This window comes from Elephas maximus, chromosome 13, assembly GCF_024166365.1.
Source record: "Elephas maximus indicus isolate mEleMax1 chromosome 13, mEleMax1 primary haplotype, whole genome shotgun sequence".
Classification (NCBI taxonomy): domain Eukaryota; kingdom Metazoa; phylum Chordata; class Mammalia; order Proboscidea; family Elephantidae; genus Elephas; species Elephas maximus.
Genome location: NC_064831.1, coordinates 12,077,016 through 12,102,595, shown reverse-complemented (window position 1 = coordinate 12,102,595; position 25,580 = coordinate 12,077,016). Strand labels below are relative to the sequence as shown.

General features: G+C 36.4%; 2 protein-coding genes across 2 annotated transcripts; both read left to right on the top strand.

The window, feature by feature from the left end:
* The first annotated feature begins 12,190 nt into the window (after window positions 1-12,190).
* Window positions 12,191-13,144, top strand: LOC126057294 (olfactory receptor 493-like). Its single transcript, XM_049852803.1, has one exon. The coding sequence runs from the start codon at window positions 12,191-12,193 to the stop codon at window positions 13,142-13,144; it is 954 nt and encodes a 317-aa protein (XP_049708760.1).
* Window positions 13,145-24,252: 11,108 nt separating this feature from the next.
* LOC126057222 (olfactory receptor 5V1-like) lies at window positions 24,253-25,200 on the top strand. The gene has a single exon (XM_049852684.1). The coding sequence runs from the start codon at window positions 24,253-24,255 to the stop codon at window positions 25,198-25,200; it is 948 nt and encodes a 315-aa protein (XP_049708641.1).
* The last annotated feature ends 380 nt before the right edge of the window (window positions 25,201-25,580 follow it).

Sequence of the window (25,580 nt, the reverse complement as noted above, 5' to 3'; positions counted from 1 at the left end):
TAGTCAGCACAACTGGACTAAACCAAAAGCTAAGAAGTTTCCTGAATATGACCAAACACTTCGAGGATCAGAGTAACAGGGACATGGGTCTGGGGACCATGGTTTCAGGGGACATCTAGGTCAACTGGCATAACAAAATGTATTAAGAAACCATTCTGTATCCTTCTTTGGTGAGGGGTATCTGGGGTCTTAAAAGCTAGCAAGTGGCCATCTAAGATGCATCAATTGGTCTCAACCCACCTGGAGCAAAGGAGAATGAAGAGCTCCAAAGCCACAAGGAAAATGTGAGCCCAAGAAAGAAAGGACCACATAAACCAGAGATTCCATTAGCCTGAGATTAGAAGAACTAGATGGTGCCTGGCTACCACCAATGACTGCCCTGACAGGGAACACAACAGAGAATCTCTGATGGAGCAGGAGAAAAATGGGATGCAGACCTCAAATTCTAGTAAAAAGACCAGACATAATGGTCTGACTGAGACTGGTGGGACCCCAGAGGTCATGGCCCCCGGATTCTTTGTTAGCCAAAAAATAAAATCACTCTCGAAGCCAATTCTTAAGACAAAGATTAGTCTGGACTATAAGATATATAATGATACTAGTGAGGATTGTGCTTCTTAGCTCAAGTAGACACATGAGACTATGTGGGCAGCTCCTGTCTGGAGACAAGATGAGAAGGCAGAGGGGTACAGGAGCTTGTTGAGTGGACATGGGAAATACAGAATAGAGAGGAGTGTGCTGTCACATTGTAGGGAGAGCAACTAGGGTCACATAAGAATGTGTATATAAGTTTTTGTATGAGAAACTGACTTGAATTGTAACTTTCACTAAACCAAACCAAAACCCATTGCCATTGAGTCGATTCTGACTCATAGTGACCCTATAGGACAGAGTAGAACTGCCCCATAGAGTTTCCAAGGAATGCCTGGCAGATTCGAACTGCTGACCTGTTGGTCAGCAGCCATAGCACTTAACCAATATGCCACCAGGCCTTCCACTTTTGCTAAAGCACAATAAAAAAAAAACATTCCCATAAATTAATTCATCAAACATGTAGCTAGACAGATAAAATCTTTGACATATCAAATAAATTCCCTTTTTAATAAATCTTTTAAACTTTTTCTTTTGTTGCATATCTCATATAGTACAACCCCCCAAGTGGCAATAATGAACACATTCATCAGCAGATGCAAATATATGTATCCCTTCTGTAAGGCATAAAAAGGAAAAGTATATCAACTTGAATATTAACTGAATATAATATCAGTAAGTTTGTTTTAAGTTACCTAAAGATCTTGCAAGTTGTTTTAAGGCTATATACCTCAAAACATAATTAGTGTTGAAATAAATTTTGATTAAATGATCTATATTTTCATTCAAACATTTATCATTTCGTTTTAGCTGTGTCTCATTATGATTTCTATTTTCACTTCTAAGAATTCGTCTACAACAGAGACAACTTGTTTACAGTGCCTTTGATGGTGAGCCACCCAATTTCTGATAATTGTAGTAGGACAGCATTTTTTCTGTTTTATTTTGTCTTGAAAAGTCTTCTTCTAGTTGGGAGGGATCCTTTAAAAGCTTTCCTGGTGCTACATGGCCTCAAAGACTGGGAACGAGGATACCTGATCCTGTTCCACCACCCCCAATCTTTGGCTTATGATCAGAGACAAGAATTGGTCATCTCAGTTAATTTACATATGTTTAATTTGGTCTAGTTATTTTGAAATATAAAATATAACCAAATTCTTTCCCATTTACTATTCTCTTAGTAAATAGTTTTACCTTTTGTATATCATAGCCTTTTATTTTACCCAGTAAATACTCAAGCTGTTTAGTAATTTTGTAAATGAATGCATTAATCCTTGGATATCCATTTTCCCCCTAATCTTGTCTTATGCCTCCCCTTTCTCATTCTAGAACTACTAATTTTATTTTAAGACAAGATTTCCCTTTTTCCTTAAATAAAACACATTTCATGCAATACCTAGCTTAAGTTACTTGGGAATGTTTTGCTTTTAAGATATATATATATACACACACACACTACGGGACATAAAAGTCTTTGTCAAAACAAGTTTACTTTCATTAATTCATTGAAATATTCAGACTAGTAAATTTATATAAGTGCTTATTTATCACTAAACTGAACAAATAAAGTTTCCTAAAGGAATATTATAATCTGGTTTTTAATAATAATACCATCCAGAGGTAGGAAAATATCCTGTTTTCACAACCCCATTTTTGCATGCTTTATAGGGTCCTTTAGAGAAGCAATGTACAGTAATTTGTCTCTTTTTAAGGGCTTTTTCCAATTAAAAAAATTCTGTCTTTTTTGTGTGTATTTCAAATAGACCAATTTAAATAAAAATTCCTCAGAGTATCTACTAAAAGTCCAAATCATAAGACAGATGTAAGAAGCAGACTTTCTTGGAAGAGAAAACTGAAATTTTAGACAGCCCCATGAAAAACACCAGCCATGGCCTTTAACCTAATACAAGACAGAAACCTAGATACAAATGCTCTAAACTAGATGCAAGTTCTCAGTATAAGACAAAGCTCACATAAATTCACTTTTCTGTGATGCCAGTTCAAAAATCTGGCTTAGGCAATACCAAACAAGACACACATATGGGGAACCTAGTTTCTTGAAATGCATCTAGCAAATTTTGGTAGCATCGACACAAGTCAATGGAAAAACAGGTTCTAGATAAAATTTGTTAAATTGCCAGAGCCTCAGATGAAGGGATCTCAGACCCTCTGACAAATCTGACTACCAAACAATAGTTCCTCAAAAGAAAAAAGTAGAGACAACACAAACAGAAACTCATTTACTCTAAGTGGAAGAAAAAGAGCAGATGGAAAATCCTTTTTCCTAAAGAAATAACTGGAATTTAAAATTACTTCTAGTATATTCAGCTTATAGTGTTTTTAAATAAGAATCCCAAACTGGCATTCTGATAGGGAGAAATTCAAGCTCATTTATCAAGAATGTTAAGAAGAGGGTGAAACTTTGGTTTCATTCCTTCTGAATTGTCACAGAAGAAAATCTATCACAATTTTATGCAATTTTGAATGTGTACAAAGGAGAAAAGTAATACAGGAAAGTTGTTTTGTGTCTGTGCTACATCGGATTTTAAAAGACATTTCAGACAGGTTTATCGGCTGACTTTGTTGTAAAGAAAGGGAGATCAGATAAGGTGTTATCAGTGGAATAAGAAAGCAAAGATGAATGTAAAGGAGTAGCAGCTGGCAATGGAACAGAGGGAGTAGGGGATGAATTTTGACATTGCAATTCCTTATTTTGCTTAGTTAATTTGGAAATGGTACCTTGCAGAGAAGCAATTTTACTGATGTGACGTCTTTTGGAGGCCATTAGATGCCAATCAAAATAGGCATCCCATTGTAGCTGCCTGATTATTTTCTAATTTACTGTGCAGGAAAATTAGTTTATTTAGTTCAAAGGAACCCCATAAAGGCCACCTATCCCCTACACTGTCTTTTTTAAAGGCATGCCAGGCTCCAAAAACAGGCAAGTGCATTAGCCAAAATGTTTGTACATATAAGCAGCTTAGGTGCCTGAAGGCAGCCCTGCCAAGTCTTTAGAGCCAGCTTTTCCCATCGTACTAAACAGTAAACTGCACCTGCTGTCAAAATCTAAATTTGCACTCAAGACTGAATGGCTGTTAAGAAGAGAAAATGAGTTTAAACTTAGCGGGTTGAATCCTTGATTCTCCCAGATTCTAATAAAGTCCTATCAGGGATTTTGCTGCAGGGTTGGGAATGGGTTTTGCTTAGACCAATGTGGACCTTTCTTGTGTGAGTGTTTGCTTGAGGCCAGCAGGTGGCCTAATGCACTGGCTTGTCTCACACCCAGCTTGTCCTGTCACAACAGTCTTTAATCGTCTAGTGTATAGTGGTTGCCATACTGGCTTTTAAGTGGTTGTCCTGTGCCCTTTGTTTTTGTGGCTTATTAGACCTAGAAGTATAATGTTAACAGCCTCAAAAAACTCTATGTGGCAATGAACTCATCAAACTAGTCAATGTGAACTGAAAATGAAAGAATGAGAGAAAGGCAGCAATAACTCTAGAAGACCATCAAAACAAGGAAAAGGAGCTAGGCTCAAGAGACTTTATGTGGGGTGACTCCCTGAAATCTGGGGAGAACAGAGAGCACAAGAGGCTCATTGTACCAGGACCCTAAAGACCATCACGCTCTGGGGGCCACAGAAGATAATGTGCCTTTGAATCCCATGTATCTGACACCAGAAAATGTCAAAAATAAGAAGTGTACTCTGTTAAAATAAAAGCAAAGAGATTTATTGGAGGCTTGAGACAGTTCAAAGTGGGAAAACACATGATCTTGCAAAGTTAATGCAAGTGCTCCTGAGAATTGCAGGTGAACAGGAACATTTATAGCTTAGAATACAATTTTTCTGATTGGCAATTGAGGATTTAGGGAAGTTGAAAGCAGGCTACCTTGAAACAAAGATTTTAAGATGATTGACTTAAAGGGTATATGTGGGCCCTTTAGATTGGTTACTACTTTTTGAGGAACTGTCAGTAAAATCTTCTGATTGTCTATATGCTAAGAAGTTACTGGAAAAACCACAAAGATTTTAAAATAGTTTGCTCTTTTTACATCTGAATGGTGTGTGGTGGTCACATGGTCAATTTTATTTTCAACTACCTTCTTCCTGGAATATCATGGGTAAACTCCTTCTCCTACAATCACATTCCTGACCCCTGCTCTTATTTACTAAGAGTAGCTAAACCACATTCCTAACCCCCACTTTTATTTGCTGAGAGTGCTTTGGGGCAGAAGCCAGGCCAGTTAGACAAGATGATTGATGGGGGGCCAGGGTCCTCTGGTTCTACCCATCCAGAGGGGAAAGGCCATATGCACATGAGTGGGACAAAGTTAAGGTTACATTCTCAGGAATGCAGAATCAGGAACTAGCAACAAAATGGAGTTTTGATTTATAGCTTACATCAGATATTTTATTATACCAAGTGCCTCAGTTTTACAGGTTTGCTAACACACTATCTTTATAAAACTGCTATTACCTTTCAGCCTTACTTATTGTGATTTTTGGAACCATTGATTGAAAAATAAAACACTAACTATGAAAAAAAAAAATGTGGCCTGGTAATGCAAAGCAGAGCCTCCTGCTCTAACAATTTGCCCCCAGAAAAAAAAAAAAAAGAGGGCTTAAAATGATCACCCTGGAAAAGGGGAAGGGGGGCTCAATAACAACAACAAAAACCAGAGCAAAAATGCTTTAAAAAGTCAAGCCTTAGAAGCTAATCAATGATGGATTCAATCTAGATTTTTACTCTTATACCCTGCAACTCTAGTTGTTATGGCTCTGTCATAATGACAAAGCCTCATCCTCAAGGTTGCAGAGAAACAAACAAACAAAAACCAGGGCATTCCTGTGGCCCAGCAAAGGAATTAATTCAAACCCAACTCAAGGCCAGGATTCTTAAACTATAAATCATTGCCATGGAAGAGGCCCATAATCCTGACTATTCTGATTTGAAGCAGCTTTGGTGGAATAATAGTTAGGCACTTGGTTATTAACTGAAAGGTTGTGATTCAAACCTGCTCAGCAGCCCTGTGGGAGAAAGATCTGATGATCTGCTCCAGGATAGAATGCAGTCTAGAATACCTAATGGGACAGTTCTACTCTGTCACATGGTGTTGCTATGAGTCAAAATTGTCTCAATAGCACCTAACAAGAAGAAAAAAGATTATCAGGCCCTTTTTTTCGAATTGATTTCATTCTGGAAGCTCCACTGAATCATGTCCACCATGGTGACCCTGCTAGTATTTGAAATACTGGTGACATAACTTGTAACATCATAGCAACACACAAGCAACAACAGTACAACAAACTGACCAATGGGTGAAGGTGACCTACTTCCAAAAATTAGCCAGTGAAAACCTTATGGATAGCAAGAAAACATTGTCCAATATAGTGCTCAAAGATGAGCCTCTCAGTTTGGAAGGTACTTAAAACACAACGGGGGAAGAGATGTCTCTCCAAAGTAGAGTCAACATCAATGATGAGTTGAGAGTAATGCTTTTGGTACCTTCATTTGATGATGTGGCACTATTCAGAATGAGAAGTAAAAGCTGCAAATATCCATTAGTAATCAGAACTTGAAATGTAGGATGCATGAATCAAAAAAATTGGAAGTTGTAAAAACTAAAACAGAATGCTTGAAGATTAATATCCTAGGCATTCGTGAGCTGAAATGGGCTTGTGTTGGCCATTTAGAACCCAACAATCATATGGCCTACCATGCAGAGAGTGACAAATTGAAGAGTAACAACATTGTATTCTTCCTCAAAAAGAACATTTTAAGACCTATCCTGAAGTCACCTGTCAGTGATATGTTAGTATCCATATTCCCTCAAGGAAGATAAGTGAATATGACCATTATTCAAATGTACTCACCAACCATTAATGTCAAATATGAAGAATTTGGTGATTTTTACAAATTTTGTAGCCTAAAATTGATTGAAAGTGCAATCAAGATACATTGATGCTTTGATAATTACTCATGTTTGGAATGCAAAAGTTGGAAACAAAGAAGGATCAGTAGTGGGAAAATAAGGCCTCGCTGATAGAAATTATAGAATCCTCCAAGACCAATGACTCATTCATCAGAAACAATTCTTCTAACAACACAATGGGAGACTCTACCTAAGGCTTTGCCAGATGGATTACAGAGAAATCAAATTGAGTTTACATCTGTGAAAATAGATGATGGGTAATATAAAAATCATAAGTTAGGACAAAGGCAGAGGCTGACTGTGGAACAGACCATCAATTGCTCATAAGCAAGTTCAAGTTGAAGCTGAAGAAAATCAAAACAATCCACAAAAGTTAAAGTACAATCTTGAATACATCTTGTCTGACCATATCAAGAATAGATTTGATGCACTAAACACTAATAACTGAAGACCAGAAGAGATGTGGGATGACATCAATGAAATCATACATGAAGACTGTAAGAGGGCAAAAAAACTATATAAATAAATAAATAAAACAGGAAACTAGGAAAAGGACACAATGGATGTCAGAAGAGACACTGAAACTTGCTCGTAAGTGCAGAGTATCTAAAACAAACTGAACAAAGATGAAGTAAAAGAGCTGAACAAAAGATTTCAAATGGCAGCCTGAAAAGACAAAGTAAAATATTACAGTGAAATGTGCAAAGACCTGGAGTTAGAAAACCAAAAGGCAAGAACAAGGTCAGCATTTCTCAAGCTGAAAGAGTTGAAGAGTAATTCAAGTCTGGAGTTGCAATACTTAAGGATTCTACTACGGGTAAAAAATTGAATGATTCAGAAAGCATCAAAGAAGATAGAAGGAATATACAGAGTCATTGTACCCAAAATAATTGGTTGATTTTCACACATTCCAAAAGGTAGCATATGATCCACAATTGCTTTTAGTGAAGGAAGAAGTTCAAGCTTAGTGAGTACACTGATGAAAAACAAGGCTTCAGGAATTGCTGGAATACCAGGTGAGATGCTTCTACAAAGGATGCAACGCTGAAAGTGCTTATTTGTCTATATCAAGAAATTTGGAAGACGGCTACCTGGCCAACTGAATGGAAGAGACCCATATTTATTTTCAGTGCAAAGAAAGGCAAAAAAAAGAAAGCCAGAATTACCTAGCAAAATTTCGCTGATGATAATCTTAAAAAAGCTGCATCATACATTGACAGGAAACTTCCAAAATTCAAGATAGATTAAGAAGAGGATGTGGAACAGTAATATCATTGTTGATACCAAATGAATCTTGGCTGAAAGCAGAGAATACCAGAAGATGTTTACCTATCTTTTATTGACTATACAAATCATAACAAATTACAGATAACATTATGATGGATAGAAATTGCAGAGCATTTACTGGAGCTCATGCAGAATTTGTACATAGATCAAGAGGCAGTCTTTTAGACAGAACGGGGGGATACTACTTGTTATAAAACTGGAAAAGGTGTGTGGCAGGTTTGTATCCTTTCACCTAATTCATTCAGTCTGCATGCTGAATAAATAATCCAAGAAGCTGGAATATATGAAGAAGAATGCAGCATCAAGATTGGAGGTTCATTAAGAACATAATATGCAGATGCCACTGCTGGCATCTCGTGGTGGATTACTGAAACCTTAATGCTGTGGCCCAATACCCAATATTCAGTATTATTAAATTTGCCTCTACCCAATCATCAATCAGTAAATATTTCACTATTATAGGTTTGACTGATATGTTCTATTCAGTGCCTATTCCAAAACCCTCTCAGCCACAGTTTGCCTTAATCGCTGAAGGGACACAACCCCCCTTTGCTGCACCACCAGTGGGATACCTCAGCAGCCTCATCATTATACACAACTGCGGCATTTTTTTCTCAAGGAGCACAGGTTTGAGATTTAGTTAATACACTAATTAAGAATATGCAAGTCCAACATCTTTTAGTCTATTTGGGTTGTAAAGGCAACGCATTCCTCATTTACAAACTTTACTTACCCTCACTGCTGCTGCTATTTACAAAGTAGCTCCCATGAATGGGGCCCCTTCAAAAAGGCTCTAGAAGCTGTCCATTTTAAAATCAATAGTCATTCCAGGTAGTGGCCTCAGAGATTCCTTCACTGTAGAGCTTTAGGAACCTCATCTCATACCTCCTAGAGTCTCATGCCACCTATGATGGCCTTAAGTTGCCTATGGACTTCTGATGCAAGAATCCACCCTTCTCAGCCCGTGCCATGCACCGTTAGTGCCGTAATTGAGGAAAGCATACTGCCCCAATAAATATTGGCATAATTTGTATCAATTTCTTTGTGGTACTCATGTCTAGTTGTCATCCTGAATTTTCTTTCTTCCTTTGATAAAATATATAGGAAATGAACTTTATGACCTTCACACAAAAAAATGTATTTTGTCCACACACTTGATTTTGATTGGGCATACAATTTAAAGAAAAAAGAAAAGTCTCCCTTTAAGAAGTTTCGTGGCACTGCTTGATTATCTTCTAGAATTCTGTACCTGTGATGAGAATTTAGATGGCAGTCCAGAGTTCTTTCATTTGTACTTGATATCTCTTCTCTCTAGAAGCTCTTATTTTCTTTTATTTTTACTTAATGTTCTTTGTTTATCAGATGTTTCCTTTTCTGTAATGCCAATTTTTTTTTATGTACAGCAAATATCTTCTAAGATTTCCAGGGAGATTCTGTGTAAAAGTCATATTACTCTTGTACTATTCTCAAGTTGCAGTTTGCTCTCCAAATATATTCTTTCTCTCCAGAGTCAGGTGTTTTGTTCAAGCAGCTTGGATTTTATCTGCTATTCATTCTTTTTTTTGTAAGTTTTGTGGAATGTAGGGCTGTGTTGCTTTTTTCTAAGCACATACTGTGTGTTTCTTAATCATGAGGGAAGAAGAGTTTGTTTTATTTTATTTTATAGTTTTAGTCCAAATTTCTCTGGAGTCCTTTATTTATGGACAGGATTTCAAGATGAGCATTCAGTGACAAGGTCTTTGGAATGAGAGGACTCCCAGAGCCTCATGTGGATTCTTGGGTTGCTTTATTTTGCAGCCACATTTGGTAAGCGAAGAAAAAGAAGGTGAGGATTAATGTGGGGAACTAAATGATGATCTATCAGCAGAATTTTTTTCTAAGTCAACTTTTCTAGCTGGGGACCCTCCCTTACTTCTGTCTGCAGCTATTGTACTTGCCTAAGCTAAGTTTAAAACTTTTCTGAGGCCATCCATTCCCCCTGCCCCCAAGCGAATTCACTCTCCTATACTACAATGACTGCACAGTAGTTATGGACTTCTGCTCCCAAAGCTTTCCTCATTCTTCAACGGGTTACATTGTGTTCCTGTTCAATATATGCTTGCCCTCACATTATGTACATTGTTATGATGACTATAAATTAATATTTACTTATTGTGATATCAGAAAGGATGAATGACTAAGGCTTTTGCCAAACTGTCATACTAATCTCGAACTTGTATAGACATATATTGTTAATGTGTTTCTTCATTTCTCAATATAATTTTTTTCTAATTCTAAAATTTTAGTCCTCAACCAACCAAGAACTAGATTTTATATCATTTTCCACTGGACTTTCTATCACTAATGTAATCAATGACTTTTTAATTTGTACCGGGGGTCCCTGCAACTAAACTGGTGGTGAGTAGAGAGGAATGCCCCGAGAAATATTTTATCCCTCAAAAATAGGTTTTTCTGCAGCTGACAGTTTTTTATCCCTTATATGTTTACTTTTTACCAAAATAAGATAGGATGGGGAGAAAAACTAAGAAAAAAGAGGAGGAGAAGGGAAGAGAAATTGGATGAGGAGAAGGAGAAAGTAGGAGAAGAAGAAGAGTAATAAAGAAAAAAAAAGGAGGCAGAGGAATGACTAGAGAAGAATAAATAGAGTTTTGGGCAAAGTACTCAACTCTATCAAATATTTCAAAGCCCAAATGATCCTGTTGTCAGTTTTGCTTCTCTAAAAAATCATGTAGATTATAAACATTTATGCTGTTTTCTTATCACGAATTCTCTTGGTGAATTAAAATTCAGGTGAAATTCTCCCACCAGAATATATTTTTAAATGTTCCTGTATCCTGGGAGTTCTGGAGCTAAAGTTTATGAGTATAAAAAACAAACAGAAATTAAAAGATATATATATATATAGGGTTTAATGCAATCAGAAGTTTGTGTTCTGAATGTTGCTTATGTGAGAATATTCCAATTTCAATACTGACTTTTGGATAATGATGTGAAAATGAATGTTAGCCAGTCCAGAATTCCAATAATCACTCTTTGGCATAAACGAAGTTGCAGTTTAAATACAAAAGTGGATTAAAAAATATATTGATTGCGTTTTCTTAATGTCATGAAAAGGAATAAAATATTGAGGCTTTCGAATTCTGCAAAATACAATGAAGTTATGCACATTTCTGGTAAATAACCAAGGTTAAGGAGAAAGCTATTTTTCTCTGAGTTAGTTCCTCACCGAGAGCTCAAGACTTCAATTACCCATGATCAGAGAAGTACTTGCTTCATCTTTGGCTCCAGATTAAAAAAAAAAGGTAAGCATTAAAACTACAGATTCGAAGATGATTAAAAAACACAGCAGGTGAGAGCAGAGGTAGACCACCTGGATGTAAATACTGCTTGACTTTCTGAGCTCAGTTTCTGTTTACACTACTTGATTTATTCACTCATTACTTCCAGTTCCAAATGCTACCTTCATTTTTTATTTCTCAATAATCCGTTTCTGTTTTCCAATAAAGAATTTTTTAAGTTTCTGGAATTTGAATTAATAATATTTACAGTGCAGCAGATTGAGTTAATTTTCCATAAATTGTATTCTGCTTTTTATCATTCAAGTGTTTGCAAATTTAGGCAACATTATTGTGCTCAAAATTTATAAATATCCACTCTCTTAGAATGAAACAAAAAAGTGTGTGATATTTGAAAGTCTACTGAAAAGCAAATTTCTTCTCAGGTGAAGGCCTGGCTATGTGCAACATCTTGAACAATTTCATACGCACACCTTTGTTGAGACTGAGAATTTCAACTGTGAATAAGGAACTTTTTGCCTAGTGCTCCAGTGCAATGTTAAGGCATAAGGAGTGAAACAAAGTAGGCCAATGGAATGAGAAAACCCAAGATAAATATTCTCATTTTATAATTTTGTCAGGACAAGCTCTGAACCTGATACTGCCATTGTTTCCATGAACATTATACTCGTTCTAGCTGCTTTGTTTGCATTTGCACCATTTCAGGGAAAGGAATGAAAGAGAAATACATTTGTGTATCACTACAGGTAAAGCTGAGAATACAGAGTATTAGAGAGGTACAAAAGGTTCACTGATAAGCAGGATTAAAGTTAAATTACCAAAGCTTATACACACTCATGTTTTTAGCCCTTACCCCAAACTGACCTTCTTCTAGACTTTTTTCACATGTAGGAATGGAAGAATGGAAGATATAATACTACGATCTAGGATGGCAATTTAGAGATGAGCAAATTTTTGGAGAAGAATAATATCACCGGGTTTACTGGAAAATGTGAGTTAGCCCTGGTTATGGACCAATAGGATCTCTTAAAAGTATGTCATTTTAAATTACTTTACCCAGCAGTATTGTATCTGTTGTTCTCAGATGGAAGACAACAAGAGAGAAAATATCTCCACTATTACCTATGTGATCTTGCTGGAATTTGAGGACCTCAAAGAAGTTGGGACTGCTCTTTTCTCTTTGTTCCTGAGCCTTTATGTTGTCACACTGTGTGGTAACCTGTTGCTGATCCTTGCTGTCCAGGCAAACCCTCACCTACATACTCCAATGTATTTCTTCCTGTGCCACTTATCCTTTGTGGATGTTGGATACACGAGCAGTATTGCCCCGCAGCTGCTAAGGGAGGTCTTGGCTGGTGGTGTCACAATCTCCTTTACAGCCTGTGTGGTGCAATTCTATGCTGTTGGGGCCCTGCTCACTGTAGAGTGTTTCCTCCTGGCCATCATGTCCTATGATTGCTACTTGGCCATCTGTTGGCCCCTGAGATACTCAGTGCTTAGAGACAGCAGAACTTGTGTCAAACTGGCAGTTGGATCATGGATTGGTGGGTTTCTTTTTGTGGGAGCTGTGTTAATTTTGCTTGCTACATTTACCTTTTGTGGTCCCCACATCATTGATGATTTCTTCTGTGACTTCTTCCCACTGGTGAAGCTCTCCTGTTCAGACACTACAATGGTGGAAAGGGTGGCCTTTGCTTCATCATTCTTATCCTTGTCTCCGTTCCTTTGGACCTTGTTATCTTATGGTTGTATTCTGTCTTCCATTTTAAAGATTTCTTCTTCTACAGGGAGATACAGAGCCTTTTCCACCTGCTCTTCCTACTTGATTGTTGTGAGTGTGTTTTATGGCACCATGGTTGTGGTGTACATAACACCAGCATCAGGAACAACATTCAACCTGAGCAAGATTTTCTCACTTCTCTACACAGTGGTTATACCCCTTCTCAATCCCCTAATCTATAGTCTGAGAAACAAGGGTGTCCAAATTGCTCTGAAGAAAGGAGCAAAACTACACTTTTCAGGAGGTAACCATGACTAGAAAATAATGTGATGGAGACAGTTAAGGAAATGGGGCAAAATTTGAGGCTTATTTAATTTCCATTAACACAATATTTTAGTAATCAACACTCAAGTAAATTCCATACATTGATAATAATAATTTTTAAAGTGTGATCAATTTTAAAAAAGTAAAAATTAATACTTATTAAGATGAAATATAAATAGAAATATTAACTCTGTACCAGGTGATTGAATATCAAATGTAATGCAAGCAATGATGTTCTTTTTTGTGTTTGTCCATTCATACAATTTGCCATATCCTCACAACTCTCTCAGAGGGTGGTGGTTGTTGCATACTACGTATAATAAGAGGATAACAATTGTTAATATTTTATAATGGCCCTCATTAAAATAGAAAACTCTAGGCCAAAATTGATTCTTCATTGTTGATAAGTTTACCTATTTTTTCTGTTAAACTATAATTTAGTGTAACTTAATTCCAAACAAGTAATAATATTTGATTAAACTCTATATGAATATATGTTAAAGAAAAATAAAAGTAAATTAGAAGGAGACTGGTTTCAATGATCTAATGATACAAATCACTTTAAAAAATGTAGCTTGTATTTTTTGCAGTGGAGATGACTAATCTGTTTTATATTGCTTTTATAGTAGCTTTATTAATCAAAATTTAATTGGCAGTTAATTTCATTGTAGCCTGTAAAGGAAAAAGAATACACAAGACAATCTTGTAGATGACATCATGCTTGAGAGTTTATGCTCAGGTTATCTAGAGATGTTAAACTGTTACAGTAATTAAAATAGTACAGAATATGCATCACAAAAAATATGCAATGGAAAAATGAGTATTCAGAAACCTATGCACATATGGCTGGACACTTAATCTTTTGCAAAGACGAAACAAAATTCTTGGAAAAGGAGCAAGATTTTAATAAATGACACTAGGCACTAAAGCAACTAGATATCCATACGAGAAAGGAGTAAATACCTGATATCTCTATCTCACACCACACAAGGAATTCAATTCCAAGTGAATAGTGGCTCTAAATGTAAAAGCTTCAGAGTAGTTTTGGAAATGATCTTGAGAATATGGGGGAGCTGAAATATTACTTAGATGAACAACATTAAATGCAAAGGAAAATAAGATTTACTTGCTTACTGAGGGAAAATGCAAGTTTAGAGGAAAGGAAGTAGGGGGAAAGAGGGAGGCTGAGAGAGAGAGAATATATTTGCAACTCATAACTGACATCAGGTTCATATTTAAAATATATAAAAACTCCTTCAAATCAATAGCAGGTTTAGAGGACTCCCAATAGAAACAAATTACAGGCAGTGCATTTTAAAATGTATTTCAAAAAGAGAAAAAACAAATCGTCAAAAATGCAAAGGTAATTGACTTATTTTGGATCTCTGTCAAGGCAGACCTTGAGACTAAGAACGTGAGTGAAAATAGTTTACTCAATAATTGGTCTAAGGATGTACAGGTAGTAGGTTAGGAATTTGAAATAGGAGTGTCAAATAAGCAAAATCCTGGTCCATTAATGAGAAAGTTACCTATGAGGGTAATTGTGACTGAATCCCTCTAGTGAATGAATTGTGGAGAAAAATAAGAAAGTGTCTGAATTGCCTTGCCTGTGCAACAAGAATTTTGGGTATTTATAACTAACTCTGATGTTGGTGGAAGTCTTCTCCTGGGGTCATTGACTCGCCAGGCCTCTCACTCTGTGCAACCCATTGGCCAAGAAAATTCTTGTAACTAGAAAGATTCCTCAGGCTAAAGAGTCACCAGAGATTGCCATATGAAGTTGGGCTTGCAACACAATGGTGAGTGTGGATGGGTGTGTGTAAGGCACTATCATTATCTACGATAGCGATGTCATCCATTATCCATCAGAAAATACAAATTACAACCACAATGAGAAACCACAACTCCCTTAATATACCCACACCAGAATGGATAAAATTAATGAAAATAACAGGTGTCAAGATTTGAAGCAAACAGAACTCTCACATGCCATGGTGCTAAATAGACATGTCAGCATCTAAGTTAACATGAGTCCAATCCCAACAACAGATATGCATGTGTACTGTCTTAGTAATCTAGTGCTGCTGTAACAGAACTACCACAAGTGGATGGCTTTAACAAACAGAAGTTTATTCTCTCACAATATAGTAGGCTAGAAGTCCAAATTTAGGGCATCAGCTTCAGGGGAAGGCTTTCTCTGTCAGCTCTAGAGGAAGGTTCTTGTCGTCAATCTTTTCCTGAGCTAGGAGATTCTCTGCGTAGGAACCTCAGGTCCAAAGAATGTGCTCTGCTCCTGGTAATGCTTTCTTGGTGGCAAGAGGTCTCCGCCCTCTGCTTGCTTACCTTTCCTTTTATCTCTTGTAAGATAAAAAGTGGTGCAGGATAAAATCCAGGGAAACTCCCTTTAGATAGGATCAGGAATGTGACCTTAGTAGGGATGTTACAATCCCACCCTAATCCTCTTTAATATAAAATTACAATCACAAAATGGAGGACAACCACACAATACTGGGAATCATGGCCTAACCAAGGTAGCACATATTTTGGGGGGATGCAATTCAATCCATTACATTTTACCTTTTGACCCCCCAAAACTCATGTCTTTGCTACATGTAAGGCACATTCACCCCATCATATCATAGCAAAACTCTTAAATCAATTATGAGTCCAAAAATCCAAAAATTCCTTCATCTGTGAAATCTAGAATGCAAGTTATCTGCTTCCAAAGTATAAGGGCAGAACAGGCACAATCTAGACATTTTCATTACCAACGGGAGAAATTGCAGGGGCGGAAGGCATAACAGGCACCATCAGCACAACACATTAAATTAGCCCTCAAGGCTTGAAAATAATCCTGTTTTCTGAGACCATTTACATAATGGCCTTACCCCTCCAGACTCTAGATATTGGCCACACTCTCCAGATTCTGACTGGAGACCCCTCGGCTCTGGGCTTCAGCTCTGCCTTCCAGGCCCACTGGGCTTCAGCAACTCCATTCCCTCAGCTTTAGGCGCATCATTCTCCCACTCCATCAGAATGGTGACTCCACCCTTAGAAACACCAGAGGCCATGGCTACACCTTTTGAAACCCCAGAGGTCAGGGCCATACCTTTTGTGACTGAGGCAGCTCGGCTTCTTGTGTTCCTTGTCTCTTCAGCTTCTGCTTCCTGGTTCCTTGGCCTCTTGGCCCCTCGGGCCTCAGGCTTATGTCTGCCCTGCTGGGGCAAGTGTTCCAAAGCTCTATTGCTCCACAGATAAGTGCCTGGAGGCACCCCATGCCACTGGTAAACTTCAGCGGGAAGACACTCAGATCTCTTGTTCTGTGGATTGGCAAGCCCAGCTCCACTGATAAGTACCGGGAGGCACCCTACTCTGCCAGGAAGCCTTCTGCACAATGGCATTCAATACTCTTGCTCCATGGTTCAGCTCCAGTGCTGTCTGGTGCTGGTCTCCTGGTTCTGCAGCTGCCAGTTCTCTGCTGCCACCGCTTCTCTGCTTATGCCAGTCCTCTGCCGCTGTCCATTCACAGTTTCAAAACTGCTTCCACATTTTAGGTATCTGTTTTTAGTTAGAGCAGCACTAGATGATTAAGAGAGATTTGGTACTGCAACTCAATGGTGAGTGGGTACGGGTGTGGGCAAAGCTCCAACATTATCTACAAGAGTGATGACATCCATTATCCATAAGAAAATACAAATTACAACCACATTGAGAAGCCACAACTCTCCTAATACACCCACACCAGAATGGATAAAACCAAGGAGAATAAAAGACGTCAAGGTTTGAAGCAAAGTGAACTCTTATACGCCATGGCGCTAAGTAAGCATGTTGGCATCTAAGTTAACACAAGCCCAATCCCAACAACAGATATGCATGTGTATATATATACTCTAAAATGTACAGAAATGTTTAGAATGAACACTATTATATAGAGAAAAATTAGAATATAACTCAAATGTTTATCAATATTGTTGTTAGGTGCCATCAAGCTGGTTCTGACTCATAGCGATCCTATGTACAACAGAACGAAACACTGCCCTGTCCTGTGCCATCCCTGTTATGCTTAAACCCGTTGTTGTAGCCACTGTGTCAATTTGTCTCATTGAGGGTCTTCCTCTTTTTTGCTGACCCTCTACTTTATCAAGTGTGACGTCCTTCTCCAGGGACTAATCCTTCCTGACAAAATGTCTAAAGTCTGTGAGACTTAGTCTCGCTATCCTTGCTTGTAAGGAGCATTCTTGTTGTACTTCTTCCAAGACAGATTTGTTTGTTCTTTTGGAATATTCTTCCTCAACACCACAATTGAAAGGCTTAAATTCTTCTTCATTTTCTTTATTCATTGTCCAGCTTTCATATGCATAAGAGGTGATTAAAAACATCATGGCTTGGGTCAGGCACACCTCAGTCTTCAAGGTGACTGACTTCTTTGCTTTTCAACACTTAAAGAGGTCCTTTGCAGCAGATTTGTCCAATGCATTGCATCTTTTGATTTCTTGACTGCTGCTTCTGTGGGTTTTGATTGTGGATCCAAGTAAAATGAAATCCTTGACAATTTGCATCTTTTCTCCATCTATCATGATGATGCTAATTGGTCCAATTATAAGGATTTTAGTTTTCTTTATGTTGAGGTGTAATTCATACTGAAGGCTGCAGCTTTTGATCTTCTTCAGTAACTGCTTCAAGACCTCTTCACTTTCAGCAAGCAAGGTTGTATCATCTGCGTAACGCAAGTGGTTGATAAGTCTTCCTTCAGTTCTGATGCCCTGTTCTTCTTCATGTAGTCCAGTAATTATAACAATTAGACAAATAAATAAATAAACTTCCTGGAACTAATAAGTGAAGTTATCAAAGTCACAGGATACATGGTTAACACAGAAATCATTTATATTTCTATGTGCTAGCAAAGAAAAATTGTAAGCAAAAACCTAAAAAAAGAATAGTACAACTAATAACATCATCAAATATGTACAGGATTGGTGAGCAAAAAATTATGAAATATTTGATAAAATACATCAAATCTAAGTGGAGAGACATGCTGTGTTTATGGGCTGCAGAAATCAACGTACTAATGTTCCAATTCTTACTGTATTGATCTATACATTTAGGAGAATTCCAATGAAAACCTGATGAGGCTTTTGGTAGATCTAGATAAAATGTTTGTGTAGCTTACGGTATTGCAAATATAAACTAACAGGGGATACCATGGCTAAAGTAAAATACATCAAGAATACCAAACGATGCTGAGGTGTGTAATAACTGGAGCCTTCACACACTGTGGTGTAAATGTAAAAATGGAATAGCCACTTTAGGAAGCTGTCGTTTCTTAACAAGTTAAACATACACTTATCATATTGGCAAGAAATATCATTTTTAGGTCTTTATATGAGAGAAATGAAAATTTATGTCCACACAAAAAGTTTAAATGAAGTTTTATAAACACTCTATTCTAATCAACCAAATTTGGAAACAACACAAGTATCCTTCAATAAGAGAATGGATAAATCAACTTTGGTACATCCATATAATGGAATATTGCTTAACAATAGAAAGGAACAAACTATTAATATATAAATATGTGTGTGTGTGTGTATATATATATATACTTGGATGTATCTCAAAGGCATTCAGTTGATTCAAAAAAATCCCTGTCAAAAGTTCACATACCATATGTTTCTATTTACATAATATACTTGAGATTGCAAACTACAGTGATGGGAAACACAGCAGTAGTTGCCAGGGGTTAGGGTATGAAGTTTACCCTCCATCATTACATATCTCTATATATTAAAAGATACACATAACATGTAATTAATAAGATTATGTTAAAGAATATCTTTTGTAGTTGTATAAAATATAATTCATTTGTCCAAAGGAGTATTATTCAGTCTTAAAAAAAATGAAGACTATGTTTCACTGTAAACTGATATTCAAAATTTTCAGGATAAATTTTTATGCTTAAAAAAAAAGCATGAAGTTCATAATGTATTTAGAATGCAACTTTTTGTGTAAGAAAGAAATAGAAAAATTCAGAGATATATACATACTTAATTGTATTTTAATAAGAAACACAGACCACAATAAATTTTTAAAAAATTGAATATAATTATTGTGAACAGGAGTAGGGTAAGTGGAATGGGGTCGGCAGAGAAAAGTCTAAGCATACATTTTATATAGTTATACAATTGTATACAATTTCCTTAAAAATAACACCCTATTTAAGTGGATTAAAAAAAGTTATAATATTGAATAAAAACGAGAAAAGTAACCTAATTATATATCAAACTTCTAGTATAATGATAAAGAAAAAAAAAATCCAACAATGTATGAACACAAGATCCGGTGTACACAAATTTAATGAAATACGTTCTAAAGACAAAAAATAATTACAGTTTTGAACTTTATTAGTAGTGATAGTGGTACTGATGTAATAATTACAAAATTAAGAGGTATTTATTGTAAGGTAGAACAGCTGAGGAAAATGGTGATGCTCTTGAGAAATAGTATATTCATTATCGGAAATGGGAATTATAGAAGTAGGATGGGGAGTAAGAGGAAGTTTAATTTAAGGTGTTTTACTGACGTTTTATTAGAATTAGAAGTGTTGGTATGAGCCCATGAGTTCCTAAAATATAGATTTCACTACATGCGATTTCCTTCGGGGGCGCTTTTGTTGTGTTTATTTGCATGTGCTTACATTCCCCGTGAAAATCGCTGTATTGCTGGAAAATCAAACTAGCAGTTACAGTTGGAGTAAGGTTCAAATTTACTCAATTTGGGTCTAAGGGGTTGAATAACGCAATTTTTTTTATGTGCATGGTAAATAATCTTAGCAATATAAATGTGTAAAAATTAACCCATCATGAGGAATGCAAAATATTAAAAACAGATGTATAATCATATTTTTCTGGAATGATTATTTCAATGACAGAAAAAAATAACATAATAATAATTTATTATTTAGTTTTGTCTGACAAAGCAATTCTGGGTAAAAAAAACATTTGTTTTTCTCTTAACCTTGACCATTACAAGAATGAAGATTTTCATTCTCTACAATTTAGTTTTCTTTTTCAACTTACATTAAACCATTAGCTGTAAAGTGAGTGCTCATTACTTGGTTAACAGTAATTTAGATTTATCCCCAAGATGAGAAACGTATTCCCTTTAGAATTCTGTTTTTCCCCTCAAGGGGAAAAAGGGTATAAGATGAGTTATGTAATAAATTCTAGTAGGAGCTTTCTACATAAATGAGGAGTTCGGTTTTCTTTACTGTTGCATTTTTATTGGTTGGATCATTTTACTTACTTCTTGTGGAAACTTCACGTTGGTAATGAAATCTCTGAAACTGAAAACACAAGAAAATTGTGTGCTAAATTTTGGACTTTCTAAGCTAAGGTGAAAAATTGGTGTTTGTAAAGATGATAATGTGGTGTGAAATTTTACACATTTAAGAAACTAGTTAAAACTGAATATTAAATTGTAGGATGAAGAATTTTTTTTTAAATATTTTAGGGTGGTTGAATAAATCCATGTATTAAAAATTATTAGATTACTGTGCCTGTCCAGCTAGGTGTGTATCCACATCCTTCATATATAAATGTTTGCTGTGTCTAATAAGGAATGTTTCTGACCCAAGCACATGGATTTATGTTCCCTAGAAAACTGGGTCCATTGGACATTAACTGGCAATAAGGATGCCACAAAACAGGTGGAGAGATTACACTTCAGAAGTTTTTGTTGTTGTTGTTACTAGTTTATTAGTTATCAATCTAGTTTATAATATATCACTTTTATTAGTTATCAATCCATTGGGTTGAAAAGGGATGTTATAGAATCTCTTCTTTAGCAATATATTTTTTGAGAAAATTTAATACCCTCCTATTTTTCTAAGAAAATTTAAACATACTGTTTCCTTGATGATAACATACTAAATAATTAAAAATTTCACATCATATTAAGATCTAAGATCTTTCAGGGATGATTTTGCTAAATTAATTTTCTTTTTCTCTATATAGTTGAAAGTTGAAGTGCCTAATTTTTACAAAGAAAAGCTTCATATACGGTATGCTTGCTTTTGACCATATGTAAAAGGGAAACACAGAAATTAAAAAAACAAAGCAAACCCCTCCAAACAACAACAACCACCTCCATTTCTCGGTAATTTTCCAGTGTGATAAGGCTTCTTACTTTAGATTCTCATTACATCTTTGACTGCCTATGACTTTGATAAAAGCTGACTTCAACATGCGTTCTCACTGTCCTCATATGGTTACGTTTACACCAAGTGATCTTACACAGCAGATGGAAACATCACATTATATGTGGACTTTTCTGATTCTCTGCTAAATGAACTATAGGTCCATTGGCTTGACAAGGAAGATTATTGTCCTCAACAACCTATCATTAATAAAAGCATGGCTCCTATTTTTCTGATTAGATGGACAAATGCACAAGATCTGCTTCAAAAATAGAGGATTGCTAATATTAAGTTTCGCTTGAGCAATTTCTGCATTCTGTGTGCCAAGATCATAAGTTTGATTTAAAAATATAAATAATCAAGTGCAAAATTTAGGGTAAAATGCATTCTTACTATTTGTAAGATATATGTTGATCACGTAGCCTGATGGAGAGTCAGTCTGGGTATTTTTATCAGGAGGTTATTGACTTGCTTCTTATAATCCTTGTTTAGACAAAAGAAGTCAAATTAGTAAGTCTAGGTAAAAAGAAAGTAGGTCTTTAATATAGAACTAATATTTACAGTTTCAATATATTATTTCTTGTAATAAAATTTTCTCTTAAACTTACTATTATATTTTTCCAAAGTATTAATGTACAAACATTCAGACAAAAAAAATTTAATTGCTTTTTAGAATCTTGAACATTTGAGAATTTATGACTTGACCTAGCAGGTGTTTTTTGTTTGTTTCAATCTTGCTTCATTCACTCATTCAGCTCACATCGGTTGATTAAATAATGTTACCCAGCCAGCATTTTGAGCTTATCATAGTAAATTTCTTATCTGAATTTCGTGATTTGAAGAGCATCCAAAGGAATTTATTTTTTTCCTGCAATGCAGTACAGAGCTGCTCTTTAGTGCTGCTTGAAGAAAGAATCAGTAACATCTCCCAAGTACTCTCAGTGATTTTTATTAAATGGTGCAGGAAAGAAAAAAGGTGGTAGAAATTAATGTATTTCCATTTGCATAAAGATGTAATTATATGTACCCCAAGAAATCATTACCAGTAAACATTAGGCAAAACAAATACAATGGTCATAGAGAGTTTTGCATTTTAATATCTAACCACATATTCTCTTTCAATTTTCTGCTATGCACATGTGATATTAAAAAAAAGAAAAAGACGTTAGTTTTTCATGTGTCATAAAAAATCCCCGGAAGTACTGATTTGCAGACCTTCAGTTAAAGTCTTTTTCTAAGTCATCTTATACATTAGGACTATTAAATTACTTTTAAATGCAATTATTAAATTAACAAAGACTAAGTAAGAGTCTTATATGCTGTAGAGTTGTATATGCTGTAGCACACACAGTTTTTGAAATCCCCAAATTCCTTATGCATTCTTGGATACATGTTAAAAAAAAAAAACATGAATTTTAATGGAAAGGGGAGTTGAATATATAAGTGAATATGTCTGTTTCTTGTGTGAGTCTCATTCAGATACGATCAAGTAGGTTTCATTTATGTTTTACAGATTAAATTTACTTTTATTAAGGTACGCTCTTTGAAAAATTAATAAGACATGTTCGTATTTAAGTGAGTATGATTTTGAAGTTATGGTAACACACAATTGAACCATTCCTGCACTCATCATTTATGTATCTACTTTTTATCTTGTGTCTGCTGGTTGCTAACAGTTAATAACATTTATATTTCAAGGAATAATACACAGATTCTACCTTCAAAGCACTTAATATTGAGATAGCGCATAAAACTGTACACATTAATACAATAAAAGGCAGAATAAAGTAGCTAAGAATGGGTGATACCTTCACTATCAGTTTTTACTGAATTGTGAAATATGCTTTACTGCTCTTTCATGGTCTTTGGGACATACATGTCTCAGTTATATTTTCCTTCCCTGGAGGTTTATCGGTAGGCATTTGAGCCACTTTAGCATGTTTTGCTGTCACGGTGGATACTGGTGCAACTCCCTAAAAATCAAGGAAGTTGGTCTATGTCACATTTGAGTGTTGAGAGGCTTTTGTATAAGGGGATGATTTCCGGATGCTTCCTGGAAAAGCAATAGTGTGAAACTTCTGTCTCTTTTGACTGCTGTACAGCAAGATAAGGTTTGCAAGTATGTTTACTATTTCTGTTGTGTAATTGGGAAGACACAGTTACCAGCATTCAGAAATAATCAAGTACATGAGTTATTTCGGGCGTGAAAACCATTTGTGATACACTCCCAGAGCCAAGGAATCAATATGTTCTATGCTGTGATGTGCTTCACCGAACATAGCAGTGATATGGCTCACTCTAAATCAAACTGATAACAATTATGTGCAGCTAGTGCAATGTTTATTTGGTATTTTGTGTGTATTTTGGTGTATTTTTGTAAAGTTGAGTAAGATATGGCTCAAGTGTAATTAAAAATTGTTATGAACTTCCTAGGCCATGGGACTGATACATACCCTGTGTGTGATGTGCTTCATGTAACATGGGATTGATATGCCCTGCCTGCAAATGGCGCCCAGTTTAAAAAAAAAAAAAAAATTACCAACAAACAATGATCCAGCATCCATTCATTCTATTAGTGAAAAAAAAAAAAAGACACACCAAAAATTCCCCCCAAAAAACACAAAAATTTGCCCATGAAAGGGTTAAGGATCAGCAATAGTTTTATTGACGAGAAATTTTAAATAGCTCTTGTTTAGGAACTGAGGACAAATAGTCTGAGAAATATCATGCATACAGTGGTTGCAGTATGTGAAATCTTTTTTTTTTTTTTTTAGGGCTAGCATAATTCATCATCAAACACACACCGACTATTTCCCAAGTGTTTCTCATCACCTGGCTTCTTGGTTTTGAGCCTAACTTGTGGCTGTTGGTTTCATTCCCTCCAGAAAGACACCTGTGAAGAGAGGAGATGGATATCTACAACCAAACTGCCATCACAGAGTTCATCCTCATAGGGCTCTCTGACCTCCCAGAGGTGCGCTACCCTCTCTTTGTGGTCTTTGTTGCCATCTATCAGGTCACCTTGGTGGGAAATGGAGCCATTCTCCTTGCCATTGGGACTGAGCAAAAGCTGCACACACCCATGTATTATTTTTTGGCAAATCTGTCCCTCTTAGATATTTTCTGTCCATCAGCTACTGTTCCCAAGATGCTCAAGAACCTCTTAACCAAGAATCAGAGCATTTCTTTTGTTGGATGTGCTTTGCAGCTTTTTTTCCTAGTGGCCCTGGCAGGTACCGAAGTCTTCCTTCTCGCTGTCATGGCTTATGACCGGTATGTGGCCATATGTTTCCCCCTTCGTTACACCCTCATCATGACAAAGGGGCGCTGTGTGAAGCTCACAGCAGGGACCTGGGCATCAGGGTTTCTCAATTCTCTTCTGCACACTGTGTTCACTTTCCGCCTGTCTTTCTGTAAGTCCAATCAGGTCAACCAGTATTATTGTGACATCCCTCCAGTGGTGGCCCTCTCCTGCTCTTCCACATATGTGGCAGAAATGCTTGTCTCAGTGCTAGGAGGTGTCTTGGGCATCAGCACATTCCTGATCACTGGTATCTCTTATATCTACATCATATCCACCATCTTGAAGATCAGGTCAGCTGAAGGGAGGCGCAAAGCCTTCTCCACCTGTGCTTCCCACCTCCTTGTGGTTTGTTTGTTCTATGGTACAACGATATTTACCTATATCCGCCCCTCCTCCAGTCACCACTCCTCAGCCAGAGGCAGGCTTATCTCAATGCTGTATGGTGTTATTACACCAATGTTAAACCCCCTCATCTACAGCCTGAGAAACACGGAGGTAAAAGGAGCACTTATAAAGGTTTTATGTCATAAGATATGTTTAAAGCAAGGATGATAAAACTCATTTAGCATTCTACTTAATCTGAATTTACAAGAAGGTTTGGAAGAATTTACAGGAATAATAATTTTACATCGACATAGAGAGGACGTACCTATGTATATACAGAAATTTATACACACACACACACGTGTAACTATTGTTATATCTAACTAAAAGGAGCTCTAACGTAGCAGTGGTTAAGCGCTCAGCTGCTAAGCAAAAGATCAAGGGTTCCAACCACCAGCCACTCAGAGGGAGAAAGATGTGACAGTTTGTTTCCATAAAGATTAAAACCCGTTGCCATGGAGTCAATTTCAACTCATAGTGACCCTATAGGACGACGTAGAACTGCCCCATAGGATTTCCAAGGAGCAGCTAGTAGATTCAAACTGTGA